Source organism: Nycticebus coucang, chromosome 15, assembly GCF_027406575.1.
Source record: "Nycticebus coucang isolate mNycCou1 chromosome 15, mNycCou1.pri, whole genome shotgun sequence".
NCBI lineage: Eukaryota > Metazoa > Chordata > Mammalia > Primates > Lorisidae > Nycticebus > Nycticebus coucang.
Window position 1 is genome coordinate 581,317 of NC_069794.1, and position 15,713 is coordinate 597,029.

Consider the following 15,713-nt stretch of genomic DNA (forward strand, 5'->3'; position numbering starts at 1 on the left):
CCATTTACAGGCATTATCACAACAGCCATTTGCTTTTATTTCTTTTGTCTTCTGGTTCTCATGCTTCTTTACTGTCACTTTTTTCTTTGCTTCCCTTTTAAAATCAGACTGTGTGACACATCTTCAAAATAACATATCAAAATCTCTATTTCTCAACTTAATCAGTGAAAGTCTTTCAATTCCCCACTAGAAAACGATAAACATTTTGATACATTTGCTTACAGATGCTTCTCAACTTACAATGTATCCTAGTGAGCCTGTCAAAAGTATACCATCTGTATACTTTTTCCATTAACCACTTCCCACTTTTGCCCAGTACTGACTTAGAATTCTAACTTGGACTATTTATAGTTCCATCATTTTTCCACAGGATAGCTGATTAAGAATTACAGTATATACAGTATCCAGTTGTAAATATTACCCAGTTAGCCTTAATTCTTTGCTTATGAGCCTACTTGCTCTTAAGAAAAGAAAGGGGCTGGGAGTGGTGGCTTACACCTGTGATCCCAGCACCCCAGGAGGCCAAGGCTGGAAGATCATTTGAGTTCAGGAGTTCAAGACTAGCTTGAGTAAGAGCAAGACACCATCTCTACAAAAAACAGAAAAAATATCAGTTTGGTGTAGTGGTGTGCTCCTGTAGTCATAGCTACTCAGGAGGTTGAGGTAGAAGGATTACTTAAACCCAGGAGTTTGAGGTTGCTGTGAGCTGTGATGACGCCACTGCACTCTAGGTGACAGAGTGAGACTCTCAAAAAAGAAGAAAGAAAGAAAAGGAATGAGAAGGGAAGGAATTTGTGTTTGCTTCTGCTGCAAATACTCTAAAAGAGGGAGTTGGACAAGGGAGTGAGAAAGGACAGAAAGAAATTTCTCAGTTATGGCTTCTTCCAGGTCTGACAATTAAGTTTGAAAACTCATCCTAAAAAAATGCTACTTACTTCTTTGTGGAATATCACTGGAGTCACCTTCAAAGTATCCCCTTGGCCATTTGGTGACTCTAGAGATATTCAGCAATGAGGTATGCAGCACTTTTTCTAGGATAAGTGCACAAACTTAATTGTACGACATTGTATAGTTTTGAATCATGTGAAAAATAGATAGTCAAGGCCAGGAACGGATTACTCCTGTAATCCTAGCACTCTGGGAGGCCAAGGAGGGTGGATTGCTTGAGCTCATCAATTCGAGACCAGCCTAAGCAAGACCTAGACCTCGTCTCTAAAAATAGCCAGACACCTGTAGCCCCAGCTATTTGGGAGGCTGAGGCAAGAGGATCACTTGAGCCCAAAGGTTTGACGCTGCTGTGAGCTATGACACCATGGCATACTACCAAGGATGAGAAAGTGTGACTCTGTCTCAAAAAAATAAATAAATAAAATCTACTCAACAAACTAAATTAAAATAGCCTTTCCATCCAGATTCTACTCTGCCAAGTGACTTTGCCCACAGGGCTCTCAAGTAGCTTGCAGCTCCCCTTCGGCTATGTGAACAGCTGCACAGTCTGGACTCCCCAGCTTCCCCTCCCCTGCCAGAGTTCACCTGCAGCGATTTCTGGCTCTGTAATCTGAGGAGCCTGTGGAGGCTCTTCTGGTCAGTCCAGTCCTATTAGTCGGCAGCAGAGGAAATGAGGCTTTGGGTGCAGCATGCGACCCTCTGCTGGACCCACCCTGGGACGTCCGTGAGGGGGCAGGAAGTCCTCATCTCACTCCTACTCTCTTAGCAGCCTCTTTCCCTTCTGCTCATGCTGTGGACCTGTATTTAGATGACACCCCTGGAAGCTTGTGAGCTTGGGAATCACCCCCAATGCCCCATTAGAAGTGCCGTCAGTGAGGACGGACATAGTCAACCTGCTCAGCACAGCCTTGCTGCCAGTGGCCTCTGTTGATAGGGCTTGTAACCAGCCTTCTTGCACACTAGCAAACACTCGAAAATACATTTAATGTAGCATTATTAGTTGATTTCAGCGTGTGAATGGTGGCCTGAATAATCCAGTCCATCACATTAGTAGTAAAGGAAGCTTTGAAACTAATATAATGTAAAGAAATGAAAAGGGTTATTCTCTGTAGTTAAGTCACTTCATCAACAAACAAAATGACTTCCTTATGGTTCAGAGGTTTCTTATTAAACCAGAAAGGGTGTCTTCTTTTTTATGACTTGTAAGAAACTATTACTTTCATTAATTAAAGTAAAAAATTTTCAGTCTTCGTGAACGTTTCTTTAATATTCTGGTAAACAGATACCAATGAAGTTAAATTCTGTTCTTACCTTAATGCTATTTAGTCCTGAGGGTCCCAGAAGTACACCACAGATGATGTAGCCAAACATTGTAGGCAAGCCAATTGCTGTACACAACCAACCGCATGGCAGAGACAGTATCCCTATCGCAGCAAGGTCCTAGCACAGGAGGAACAGACGAGAAACACAGTGACCAGGAAGGTAGGTTGGCAGAGACGGCAGTTCCCTGGACAAAGGGCAGATGAGGAGACTAAGTCGGAGTGTTTTTACACTACTGTGTCATAGACCTGGTGAAAACATTAGGAGCAAATTGAGGAGTAGATGCAGGTCACTCCTGAGGGCCTAAGGATTACAAGCATCATTATCTTCAGGACATTAGTTCCAGGACCCTCCCAGAGCTCCCACCGCAGATAAAAAACCCTCCAATGCTCTATCTCCCGATGTCAAATGTCTAGTGTCTACATACAGCCTGCCCACCCTGTACACTTTATCATCTCTACACTGCTTATACCCACTTACATATTTTTTTTACTTTGTATTTTTCATTCCGTTGTTATTCTTCATTGTTTTTTACCTAATTATTTTCCATCTGCAATTGCTGAAACCTGGGAAACCTTCAGAGCTCTGTGTACCCTTCCCACTGTTCTCCCATCACATGAAATCAATGAAGCTGTCACTCAACTACAGAGAAGGGAGCCATCATGCAAGTGGACAACTGCTGGATGACCACTGATGAGGAGCAGGACATTTACAACAGTGTCAAACCATTTCTCCAGAAACTACTTATTCATTTCCAAGGAAGAAAGACTAACTTCACTGTAGAGATCCCCACCCCCTGTACAGGCACCAATATCATCAACCTGCAGAAGTTCCCAGAGTTCAACAAAGCCACAACAGGACAGCGATGCACCTGCTGACTTGAGGCCATCAGCATAAGCTCAGCGCTGCAGATGCCCTGAACATCTCTGATGCTCTTCTTCTCAGCCTGTGCTGGTACTACATATAAGACTAGAGTCTCTGGCTTAGTTTCTGCCTCTACAAAACACACCAGGAGCAGGGAGTCTTGCTAGACACTACAGGCTTCCCAGAGGGGCCTGCACCCTGCCCCTCCCATCCCCATCATCCCAGAGCACTCATCTTGAGCCCTGACGCTCTCAACTTCCAGTATTTAATTCCACAGCCTCAGACTAGATCCACAGCCTCAGACTAGATCAGTTTCTAGGGAGGCTCCAATCTGAATCACACTCCATGGTGTGTGGTGTCAGGCCTTACTGGAGGTTCCACACTCTGCACCCCAAGGCTAAGTGCAGCTATATATGGCTCCATAGCCAAAACTTCTCTGCCTTTCAAGGATTGTTTATTTTAGCAAGACCAGTTTTGAGATGGCAGAAGCTATAATCCCGTCACAATAACTCCTAATTTCAAAAAGTCTTCCAAATTCTTCAAAACAAGTTTTCATTTTAGGCTATTAGCCGCCTGGGCCTCCCAGAGTGCTGGGATTACAGGTGTGAGCCACCTTGCCCAGCCCCAGGAGAGCTTTTTTTTTGCAGTTTTTGGCCAGGGCCAGGTTTGAACCCACCACCTCCGTTATATGGGGCCGGCGCCCTACTCCTTAGAGCCACAGGCACCGCTCACCAAGTTTTCATTTTAAATATTAAAATGCCTTTTTCCTTTAGAAAGAAAAATAAGAACTTAAGACAGGAAATGTGGGGAGTTCTAGTGAATTCTCTCAAGGAGGATGCTATGCATCCAATGTAACCTTCAAAAGATGAGCCTTGTTCTCCCTGGTGCTGGGCAGCAGTGGCAGTCTACCTTTATGAAGTGGTGGTCTGCACGTGGGATGGTGGCATCTCTGGGCTTGGTCAGGATATACTGGTTGTTCTGGGAGTCGATCAGCATGCTGAGGCCCAGGCCACCCTCCACCTCTCCCCTTGTTATGTTGTGCTTGGCGCCTGCCTCTTCTTCTTCCACCCTCAGCACAGCCTCCACGTTAACCCCTTTCACCTAGAGGAAGGACCAGGAGTAACTACAATCAACTGAATGCTGCAAACTTAATTGTCAAAGGGTTAAGTGCTAAACATTAGGAGAACAGAAATATTCTTAGCATTCTTCAAATGTGATGAAAGGCCAGAGGACTTTTTTTTCAATTAAAGAAATAATTTAAGGGTAGAAAGGTTGAAAAGGTCTGCAGTTTCCAAACAACTGCCTTACCTGATATAGGGCAAAGTCTACCAAAAATTCATAGCCCTTAAAATACTTCTAGGTTTTCCTCTAATTCTACAATTAATTTTTTTAAATTTCTTTCACTGTATTTTTATTCTCTCCCCTTCTCTAATCTTATCCTGATTTGTTTTTATCACTTAATCATTTTGTAAGTCCATACCAAGACCCACAGTAAATTTTCCTTAGAATCTTTTTTTTTTTTTTTTTTTTGAGACAAGAGTCTCATTTTGTCACCCTCAGTAGAGTGCTGTAGCATCATAGCTCACAGCAATTTCAAACTCTTGGGTTCAAGTGATTCTCTTGCCTCACCCTCCCAAGTAGCAGGGACTATAGGTACCCACCACAACACCTATTTTTAGAGACAAGGTCTAGATCCTGCTCAGGCTGCTCTCGAACTCATGAGCTCAGGCAATCCACCCTCCTCAGCCTCCCAGAGTGCTAAGATTACAGATGTGAGCCACTGCACCCAGCCCCAGTTTTCCTTAGAATCTTAAACATATTATAACAACTGAGCAGCATGAATTTCTGCTTCAGACACAACAATCATTTTCCCTGAATTCAAACCCAACATCAAGACCTCTGGAGACCAGAGTCCCAATGCACCTGCGTGGCACAGCTGGGAAACAGGAGCAGCTGAGTGGGCTGTTAAATATAGAAAGAGGAAACACAGTGTCTAGCTCAGTTCCACAAGACCCAGTCAAATTATTTTCTCTATGACACAGAAGTGATTTGGCTTGTCTTCATTTTCAATCAACACTAAAAACATACATGAGAACAATTTCAAAAACACATCTTCTAGGCAGGAAGTAGCTCAGTGGGTAAGAAACTTCTGGGGCTCAGTGCCTGTAGCACAGTGGTTATGGTGCCAGCCACAGGCACCAAGGCTGGTGGGTTCGAACCCAGCCTGGGCCTGCTAAACAATGACAACCGCAACAAAAAAACAGCCAGATGGTGTGGCAGATGCCTATAGTCCCAGCTATTTGGGAGGCTGAGGCAAGACAATCACTTTTGCTGTAAACTGTGACGCCATGGCACTCTCTACCCAGGGCAACATAGTGAAATTCTGTCTCAAAAAAAAAAAAAAAAAAACAAAACTTCTAGAATGCTACTTACCGATTTATTGTCATCAAAGGCATGCTCTTCTATCTCCTCCTCTAAACGATCTGCTGCCCTCCTCACATCTTCCAGAATCTCGTCAAGTATGGACAGACTTCTGTTCTGATGCTGTATGTGTTTAAGAGCTTCAACTTGATGCTTTTCTGCTGCCAGAAGTTCCACATATTCTGTTTCTTCCTATTCATTTGTAAAAATGAAGTTAGTGTATTAAAAACAAACCAGGATATGACTTTCTTACATCCCTTCAGGAACCTGGCCCAGCTAGAATTAAGTCATCTCGTCTCTCAGTCAAAGGCCACCTTCACATATGTAAGATTCTGGTATCTTACGATACCAGCGAGGGAAAGTGTCCTAGTAATTCAGACATAACTGAGCTTAGCCACCTGTCCAGGGAACACTCTGTGTATGGGAACAACAAGGATGAGTGTGGCACGTGCAGGTCAAGTTGTCATGAGACAGTCATGCTCTCAGCACTGATTACATTACTGCACCAGGCCTGACACGCAGGCAGGTGCAGCTGCCCTGCAGAGATGTGATACATGAGTGCTGTTACTGTCCAAATTTCCAAGCAGAACACATACAAAGTCCAGTTATAAGGGGGGAACTGTTCCAAAAAGACATGTAGATTCTGATAGCATTATTTAATTGGGAAATCAAAGAGTGGTGTGGTAATAAAATTTAGTAAATGTATTTACACATCATATTTTACCAATAATGTCACCTTACAGGTATATTCACATGCAAAGGCGTGGGGCAGGGATGGGACAGAGCAGCAAGGGACATTGCCCAAGTATGGCCAACTCAGATCCTGGTGTAGCCACTCAATGTATGATGCCCCAGACATACGGGTGCAGGTGTTTCTACTGCACAACAGGAGGGCAGGGGTCCAACACACATATGGCACAAATGAGATGACTGAATTGGGATTATTGAAAACCATGATCAAACACTTGTCTGATGATCACATTTCTATCAAAAAAATACCACATTTAGGTAAAGATTAATCGGTCTATATTTTCTCTGCTTTCAAAGCTATGTAATAATGCCATAGACTTTTCTATAAAGATGACATAGTATTTTACATATTTACCAGGCTTGGCAAGGTGCCTAGCATATAACAGGTTCTCAAGAAACAATGACTATAAAGTTAAGTGACATAAATTATATCACATCTGATACGGTTTAAAATCCTTCTCGTCTTTATCAAAGTATATTTGGTCAGAGTCCTTAATTCAAGTGTATGTAATTTTTTGTCTTTCTTTTTTTTTTTTTTTTTTTTTTTTGGGACAGTCTGACTTTGTCACCCTTGGTAGAATGCCTTGGTGTGACAGCTCACAGCAACCTCAAATTCTTAGGCTCAAGAGATCCTCTTGCCTCAGTCTTCTGAGTAGCTGGAACTACAGGCACCTGAATGCCTAGCCAGTTTTTAGACACAGGGTTTTGCTCTTGCTCAGGCTGGTCTCGAACTCCTAAGTTCAATCAATCCTCCTGCCTTAGCCTCCCAGAGTGCTAGGAGTTGTGAGCCACCATGCCTGGCTTTGCATTTTTTTAAATTAATTTTAATTTTGTTTTCAGTATAGTCATATTAAAGAAACTTCATGTGAAAAGGACTTCCTGTCAGAAACTTGGCAAAATGTCAATTGAAGTTACTAATATATTTACTTCCATTTCAGTTTATTAGTACAATTTGAATAACTTTGAATTACCTAAGAATTTCCTCAAGAGAGGAAAGCATTAGAGACTGCCTCTTTCTAGAAGACACCTGCACTATTACCCAAAGGAAAAGATTCTCCTCACATCAGAGACTTTCCAGATGTGACTTCCCAGGATCAGACGACACCAGATGAGAGATCATGCCCCCCTGCCCCTGCAAGCCCCGCTCAGGAGAGCACTGGGTGTCCACGGCCCCCGGATGAGAGATCAGCAGTATCCAGATCCCCTTGCCCCTGCACGTCCCACTCAGGAGAGCACTCGGTGTCCACGGCCCTCACCCCTGTGTGCCCCCACTCAGGTGTGTACACTCTAAGGTGGTATGGTTGGGGACTGACCTTTATGGCTGCCTCTCTCAGAGCCTCTAGACGCTGTCGGCTGCTCTCTTTCATGTTCACCACATCTTTGTAATCTCCTTGCAAGGCTCTCTGCAGCCCATAGATTGCCTGGAAAACTGAATTCTCACTTTCATTCAGTTCCTTCTGGAAAATCTCAAAGGTGTGCACCTGAAATAGCTTCTCTTCGTTTGACAGGCTGGTGTCCTTCTCCACCACTTTGATGGCACTCTGCAGTTTGTTCAGAACCACGTTCTTTTGGCGAAGGAGCCCAGAGAGCCTCCGGCAGCTGTCCAGCACCCACTGCTTCCTCTGTGCCAGGGCTGCGCCCCTACCCCGATGCAGCTTGATCACATGCTTTGCCACCTCCACGTGGTCTGTGGCCTGCGTTGCCCACTGAAGTAATGGAAGCAGCATCCAGCAGAAGCCGTCTCTGAGAATCCTCATGATTCAAGTGCAGAGGGCAGCGCAGGGCAATCTAGAGTCCTGCAATCCAGGGCAATCCAAGGTCCCAGAGTTGACCTTGCATTTTAGATACACAATTGCAGCTGAAAGAGATGTATTGTTACAGTAGAACAATAACTAATACTGAGATCAAAGTATTGAACAATTAAGTCCAGAACACAGTCTTGAAGAAAATGTTACTTTTCCTAGATTAATGTCAACATCCGAACATAGACTAAAATCAAATGCTTAATATTCATGTACTTTTATGATGCCTGGTAAAGAACAGAGGTTAAAGGTTAGTTACATCTGAATTTAAAGGTTCAACAGTAACTTAAAGAAAAACTTAGCCTCATAAGTAGCAACTCTAAATCAATCTTTTAAGAGATTCCATGTATCAAAGGCCAGAAAATACCATCAACTTCCCCACCACAGGTCAGTGGGCTGTCTAGGGAAACCAGGTTCATGCTAGGAATGGAATCTTCCAAAGTACTATTAGCTTGCTCTGCCACTTTGCTAACTTTCTAAAGTACTTTGGAATTTTGCCAAATTTCCAAAGTCAGTCTACAGTTAAATAAATAAATGCTAGTTAAGATGTCAAAGATTAAAAAACAAATGACAAAAATATAACCATACCTGTTGGTGCCCCTAGCTCAGTTGGTAGGGCACCAGCCACATACACTGAGGCGGGGGGCAGGTTCAAACCTGGCCCAGGCCAGCTAAAACAAGGACAACTGCAACAACAACAGTACCAAAATAGCTGGGCATTGTGGCAGATGCCTGTAGTCTCAGCTACTTGGGAGGCTGAAGCAAGAGAATCACTTAAGCCCAAGAGTTTGAGGTTGCTGTGAGCTGTGACCCCACAGCACTCTACCCAGGGCAACATCTTAAAACTGTCATAAAAATAAAGAAAAAAAAAAAACCTGGATTTCTGGACAATTATTAAATTTCAAGCATTTCCTCCTATCATCCAAATTCATTCTCTTCTTCCTTTCTTTAAAAATGCCTAAACCGGGTGGCACCTGTGGCTCAGAGGGTAGAGCACCAGCCCCATATACCAAGGGTGGCAGGTTCAAACCTGGCCCTGGCCTAATTGCAACAAAAAAATAGCCGGGCACTGTGGCAGGTGCCTGTAGTCCCAGCTACTCGGGAGGCTGAGGCAAGTGAATTGCCTAAGCCCAGAAGTTAGAGGTTGCTGTGAGCTGTGTGATGCCATGGCACTCTACCGAGGCTGAGGCAAGAGAATTGCCTAAGCCCAGGAGTTGGAGGTTGCTGTGAGCTGTGTGACCCCATGGCACTCTACCAATAAAATGAGACTCTGTCTCTACAAAAAAAAAGAAATACCTAAACCAGGGTGGTGCCTGTAGCTCAGTGGGTAGGGCAATGGCCACATACACTGAGGCTGGTGGGTTCAAACCCGGCTGGGACCAGCCAAAACAACAATGATGGCTGCAACAAAAAAATAGCCAGGCATTGTGGCAGGCGCCTGTAATCTCAGCTATTTGGGAGGCTGAGGAAAGAGAATCACTTGAGCCCATGAGTTGGAGACTGCTGTGAACTGTAATGTCACGGCACTCTACCCAGGGTGACAGCTTGAGACTCTGTCTCAAAAAAAAAAAAAAAAAAAAAAAAAGAAAGAAAGAAAAGAAAAGAGAAAAAGAAAAAAGAAATACCTAAACCAATATATATTAATTTGTCCTGGCAGGTATGGCATAGACAAGAATCTGCTTTCTAAGAATTATTTTGGGATGAATGAGAGGTTTCAGTGCCCTGGCTGGGATGCTTAGATGGTGACAGACAGAGAGCAGGGCTAGACCCCAACAGGAGCATTGTTTGAGGACCAGGGAATCTACTGGTCGCTGGCAGCAAAGGTTGTCAAGAAAGTATGAGTTACAGGTTGAAAAACAGAGACTAAGGGAGGAAGAACTAATAACCCTAAGAAAAGCTGAGGCCTGTAATCCCAGCACTCTGGGACACTGAGGTGGCTGGATCCCCTGAGCTCAGGCGTTCAAGACCAGCCTGAGCAAGAGTGAAACACCATCTCTACTAAAATTGGAAAAATCTAGCTGGGTGCAGTGGTGGGCACCTGTACTCCCAGCTACTCGGAAGGCTGAGGCAGGAGGATCACTTGAATCCAGGAGGCTGAGGTTGTGATGACGTCATGGCATTCTAGCCTTGGAGACAGAGTAAGACTGTCTCAAAAACAACAACAAAAAAATAATTCCTACTCAATTGTCAAATATACCAGCGTTTCCCAACCTGGGGATCTAGTTACTAAAATATTATCTATACTTTAATTTCACCACTAACCCCAGTTCTAATAAATTTAATCTAGTTTCCCAGGCAAAGCAGATTAGATACAGCAAAAATAAGTATGGCATTTCCGGAGACAGCATTCTGACCATGCAAAAAAATAATAGCCGGGTGGCACCTGTGGCTCAGTGAGTAGGGCGCCGGCCCCATATGCCGAGGGTGGCGGGTTCAAACCCAGCCCCGGCCAAACTGCAACAAAAAAAAAAAAAAACAAAATAGCCAGGCGTTGTGACGGGCGCCTGTAGTCCCAGCTGCTCAGGAGGCTGAGGCAAGAGAATCGCGTAATCCCAAGAGTTAGAGGTTGCTGTGAGCCGTGTGCCGCCACGGCACTCTACCCAAGGGCGGTACAGTGAAACTCTGTCTCTACAAAAAATAAATAAATAAATAAATAAAATAATAGCCAACAGAAAAAAAAACAGTAAGTTTTAGGAGAAACAAACATGAGAACTCAAAAAGCCTACATGTCAGATTAGTGAGAGCTAAATTACAAACACTTCAGTAGATCCTGAAGATACTAGTGCATGTCATTGAGGTCCAGATATAACAAGGAAAAAGTCACCAAAAAAAGACTGTATTTGTATTTTTAAAAAGAGTTTCATTTTAATACAGTCTTAGAGACCTTGGTTCCAGAAGAGATAAGCCATGGCACAGGAAGAATTCAATTTAGGAGAACAGCCCTCTTCCAGGGTGGGACAAAGGAAAATACACTGATCCAATTACTCAATTTGATCTTAGTTTCAATACAACTTTAAGGGTTTCCACCTTGAAATTAAGCAATTAGCCAACCCTCAGTCACACCTGGCAACATTGTTATTTCAATGACTCACTAGATTGGTCAACTTCTGCTTGTTCCAAGGCAGAAAAAGAATTCAATTCTTTCAGAACCAAGAAAGAAATTTGAGATACTTTGTTTATAATTCCCATTTTCCCCAAAAGGTGATTCTTCAACATATTTTACACTTCAGAAGACCTTGCATGGCACTTTTTGTATGGATCACTTTCTACCCTCGTTGCTGGTTCTTTCCTCAACCAGGATCCAGAAATCTCTCTAGTCAATTTGCAAGGGAGCCATTACTTTTCAAAGAGAAATCTTTGAGGATTTTACTTGTCATTACAGTGAAATTTTCCACTGAAACATAAGTGTGAACATGAAATTGAAATTATGTGTACATTCTTAAAGTACAAATTATCTTTTTCTTTTCTTTTTTTTTTTTGGCCGGGGCAGGGTTTGAACCCGCCACCTCCGGCATATGGGACTGGCGCCCTACTGCTTGAGCCACAGGCGCCGCCCCCCCCCTTTTTTTTTTTTTTTGAGACAGTGTCTCACTATGTCCCCCTCGGTAGAGTGCTGTGGCATCACAGGTCACAGCAACCTCCAACTCTTGGGCTTAAGCAATTCTTTTGCCTCAGCCTCCCAAGCAGCTGGGACTACAGGCGCCTGCCACAATGCCCAGCTATTTTTAGAGACAGGGTCTTTTTGCTCTCACTCAGGCTGGTCTCCAACTCCTGAGCTCAGGCAATCCATCCGCTTCGGCCTCCCAAAGTGCTAGTATTACTGGCATGAGCCACCATGCCCAGCCAAAGAACTTTTAATACCTTTAGTTCAGTACCATTTTACATAAAAATCACATTGATCTATTCTATTCAGTAACATCACATGTCATTTACTACATGAAAAGCTCAATGGCAAAGCAGAGCAATATATCTAAGATCAGGCTTTTTCAAAGCAAAGCCACCAAAGTTGAAGACTCCTTCCTTCCTTCCTTATAGGCCATCTGCTGAAGCACCAGCAGCTCCTTCTCCTCCACGAGTCCTCAGGACACTCCAAGGCAGGCCTACAAGGAAGACTGAGGCAGCCCTTAGAAGGGCCCCTTTGGGGCTCATCCACTCCACCTGTTAGCAAAAGAGCCCTCCTTCCTCCCTTCCTCAGGCCTGTCGGACCCACTGCTGCAGCATTAACCAGACTAGACTACAGAAAAGGAATCTGATTTTTCCATCCCACAAGTATTTATTAAGCAGCCGCCCTCCAGCAAATGCTAAGGCCTCAGTGAAAAAGGAAAGGTCCTTCTCCAGACTGCCAGGCTGTGTCACACAGGGCAGGACAAGACAGCCTAGTGCAGAATGGGGGGGGGGGGGGGGGAGAGAGAGAGAGAGAGAGAGAAAATGAATGAGAATACACCCAAGCACCTGAACCAGAACCTGGGCACATGCTGACCAGGCATCACTACTGCCAGCCTGGAGTTATGGGGAGGGAAATTCCCGGGGCAAGTGGTGCAGGTATGGCCAGGACAAGATCAATGTGGAACAGAGTTATTTAGCTTCCCCTGAAAAAAGGAAAATGAGGATTATTTGTAATAAATGCCTTAAAATTTGAGATTCTTCATGATACCACAAGTTCAGCACAATACAGTATTTGAGTAGGCAAAAAAGAGATCAATGAAAGCAAAAAATTCTCAATAGAAATTTTCCTCAATCTAATCTGATAGACTTAACTTAAAAAACCTATTTTAAACTCTAAAGAATATTTCTTAAAGATAGGGCACTTATAATCCTATACATATAATTTATGGTTGCCAAAAAATTAAGTATAATAGAACCTCTGTAGTTGACCACCCAAGTGACCATAACAGACTAATTAGCATAGAAGAAGGTTGCAATATAAGGAACTAGGCCTACTGATACCTACATGTGGGGCATGTCCAGTCTAAGAAAATTAGGTCAACTTGAGGTGGTCAGTGTAGGGAGGTGGTCAATTACAGAAGTTCTACTGGATATTATATATATCATTTATATTTAATTAGTAAAAGATTGGAGAACGAGGTAAGAAAAAGGAAAGAAAGATAATTTTTATGGACATTAAAAAGCCTCAAAGTATTTAGTGTTAAGCTAAACCTCTAGAAAAATCAAATATTTCACCAAGTAATCCAGCCATTAAAAGACTCCTTTTAAAAAACTAGGGATATAAGAGAAATTTAAAAGACCAATAAGAAGCTCTAATCGAAATGATGGAAAACTTGTATTAAAAGGCTGAGAGTAAATAATTACGATTTATAATATGTGAACTTTGGCGTCCTACCTGTTCCAAAGGGATGTTTAAATAGCTATTACATTCATTCACGTTGTAGCAGATAAGATCCTCAAAGGACCAAGATAAGGGCCTGGCAGAGCAGAGGAGATGGAGGAGCCCTCCTCCGCCCGGGCAGAACCGAACCAGAGAGAAGGGAGAGCGCCTGCCGCGCCCCGGGGTCCACTGCGCCCGGGGGACCGTCCGCGCAGAGTCGTGTGTGGCTCCGGGAAGTCGCCGCTCGGCTTCGAGAAACCCTGCTCCCTGGAGTCCGGGTTTCTAAGAGCTAAACTTTCGCGCTACCCTCGGGCCAGACGCCCCCCAAGAATAGCAACAGGGCCAAGGCAGAGAAGGAGGGCCCTGGGAAGGGGTGCCCCGAGGAGGGGAAGGAAACCCCCGGGAAAGACAGCCCCCACGCCGCAGTGAGGTCTGAGCTCCCGGCACGCTTCTCCAGAACGTACCTCGCAGCGCCCCCCGGGGCCGAGGAGCCGCGCCCAGGGCGTCCGACTGGTCATCACTGTCCCCCAACCCGGAGCTCCGGGGCGGTGGCACAACCTGGGCCCAACTCCGCGGCTCCAGGAGCCGAGGGGCGCGGCGGGTACGGCCTTCCCCGCATCCCTTCCCATGCGGCCCCGGGGCCGGAGGGGAGGGCCCGACAGTCGCCCTCTCCGCAGCGCGCGCTCTCGCGACGCGCGCGGAGTCGGGACCGCAGCCCCTTTAAGAAGGCGGAGACCGGGCGGTGCTGTGCACGCCTGAAATTGGAGTTCCGTGCCAGACCTGGCCCGCGCCTGGGGTCCAAGACCTGTCTAGGGTGGGCGTGTGGCCCGGGAACCGCAGGCCAGCATAGGCCTCGGAAGTAGCGAGCTCGGCCCCCTCAGAGAGGGCTGCACGCAAGGCCCCGGCGGGGGCGGGGGGAGGCGCAGTGCACGTCGGGAGCTGAAGAGGGAGGGTGCGCGAGGTCCAAGTGGGGCCGCTGGTGGCGCAGTGCACGCCGGGAGCTGGAGTTCCGCACTCAACTGTGTCGGGTGTCCCGGCCCCTGTCCCGTAAACCCGAGGCCGCCGCCACCTGCGCCTGCGCACAAGGCTGAGGCCGGTGACCGCGGAAGGCGCGGGGAGAATGGTAGGTGGTCTCTTGTTGCCTTCTGCCAGTCCGGGGTCGCAGACCCCGCAGCAGGGCGTGGTCTGGGACCTGGCGGACTTGCGGCCACTGCAGGGAGGTAGTGGACGGGCAGGTCGCGCCGAGGGCGGCAGGACCTCAGCAGCGCAGGTTCCCATGCTAGAGGTCGCGGGCGCGCGCAGATCCGAGGCCGAGGGACGCGCTCTCGGCCAGCGAGGGGAGCCGGGAGGCTGCGGGAGGGATCGGGCAGGGACCGCCATGAGTCGGAACCGAAGCCCGTCTGTAGGAATGAGCGGTCGCAGGCTTTGACAGAACTGCTCAAAACCGGGAGTAGAGCCAGAGCGGTGGCGTCCCGGGCTGGGGCGTGGGTGCAGGTGGTGGCGCTGACCTGAGAGGGGTGAAGGAGGAAGCGCATGCGTGGGAAGGCGACACCGCGGCGGGTGGCGGGACAAGTCGAGGTAAGACCTGGAGCTCAGGCGCAGGTCTGGAAGCCACGTCAGTTACCTTGCAGTGTGGTGGGCACCTCGGGAATGGGCGGGCCGTCGGGCTCCGGGTCACAGGCACTGAGACGTTATGGGTACCAGGGCGGTGGTAGGTAGGGCGCCCAGGGCGGACGAGGCGTACTCTAACACGCAACTGTTTTGTCACAGTTCTGATAAGCGATAGGAGGGACACAGGTTCCAGGAACCTGTTTGATGGGGGTGACAGGTGTGGAGGTCGTGAAGGTTTAGCTAAGTTACACGCGTGAGCTGAACGCTCAAGAGTGAGTGGGAATTAGCCAGAGACAAAGCTGAGAACAGCGTGCACAGACCCTCCGGCGGCAGGAGACGGTGTGTTTGGGCAGTAGCACCGTCGTCCGCCTGCCTAAAGCACGGATAAGCCTTCTTGACGAGACCGACGCAGTAAGAAGCTGGTGAGGAGACTACAACCAAATTGTGCAGTCTTCCCCAACGGAATTTTGTCCTTGTCCTAATGGTAATGGGGAGCTGTTGAAAGGTTTCAAAGGAAGCGAGACTAGTCCGGGAAGAACAGCTAGGGGGAGGGGAGGGCTGCTCTGAGAAATGAGACTAGAAGATTGAGTGGAAATGGAGAGGGTGGTATTTAAGGAGCAGGGCTCAGTCGTCAGTGCTGAATAAGAGAACAGCTGAAGACGTCCCCTGGC

The 15,713-nt window shown here is 46.4% G+C and overlaps 2 protein-coding genes across 11 annotated transcripts in view; one reads left to right on the plus strand and one right to left on the minus strand.

The window, feature by feature from the left end:
• TMCO3 (transmembrane and coiled-coil domains 3) overlaps positions 1 to 14,276 on the minus strand; it is a 53,300-nt gene extending 39,024 nt beyond the window's left edge. For 4 of the 6 annotated variants that reach the window (XM_053563029.1, XM_053563027.1, XM_053563031.1 and 1 more), the window contains exons 1-5: positions 13,896 to 14,276; positions 7,617 to 8,161; positions 5,566 to 5,745; positions 4,042 to 4,233; positions 2,260 to 2,388 (exon numbers count right to left, since the gene is read on the minus strand). In XM_053563029.1, coding sequence (XP_053419004.1) covers positions 2,260 to 2,388; positions 4,042 to 4,233; positions 5,566 to 5,745; positions 7,617 to 8,060 — 945 coding nt within the window. In that variant the 5' untranslated portion in view covers positions 8,061 to 8,161; positions 13,896 to 14,276. Of the gene's footprint in view, positions 1 to 2,259; positions 2,389 to 4,041; positions 4,234 to 5,565; positions 5,746 to 7,616; positions 8,162 to 13,446; positions 13,868 to 13,895 lie in introns of those variants that run through there. The other 2 variants (XM_053563028.1, XM_053563030.1) reach the window with 2 other exon arrangements.
• A 139-nt stretch (positions 14,277 to 14,415) lies between these two features.
• DCUN1D2 (defective in cullin neddylation 1 domain containing 2) overlaps positions 14,416 to 15,713 on the plus strand; it is a 37,387-nt gene continuing 36,089 nt past the window's right edge. Inside the window, exon 1 of one of the 5 annotated variants that reach the window (XM_053563040.1) lies at positions 14,416 to 14,554. In XM_053563040.1, the coding sequence (XP_053419015.1) occupies positions 14,552 to 14,554 (3 nt within the window). In that variant the 5' untranslated portion in view covers positions 14,416 to 14,551. The other 4 variants (XM_053563038.1, XM_053563042.1, XM_053563039.1 and 1 more) reach the window with 4 other exon arrangements.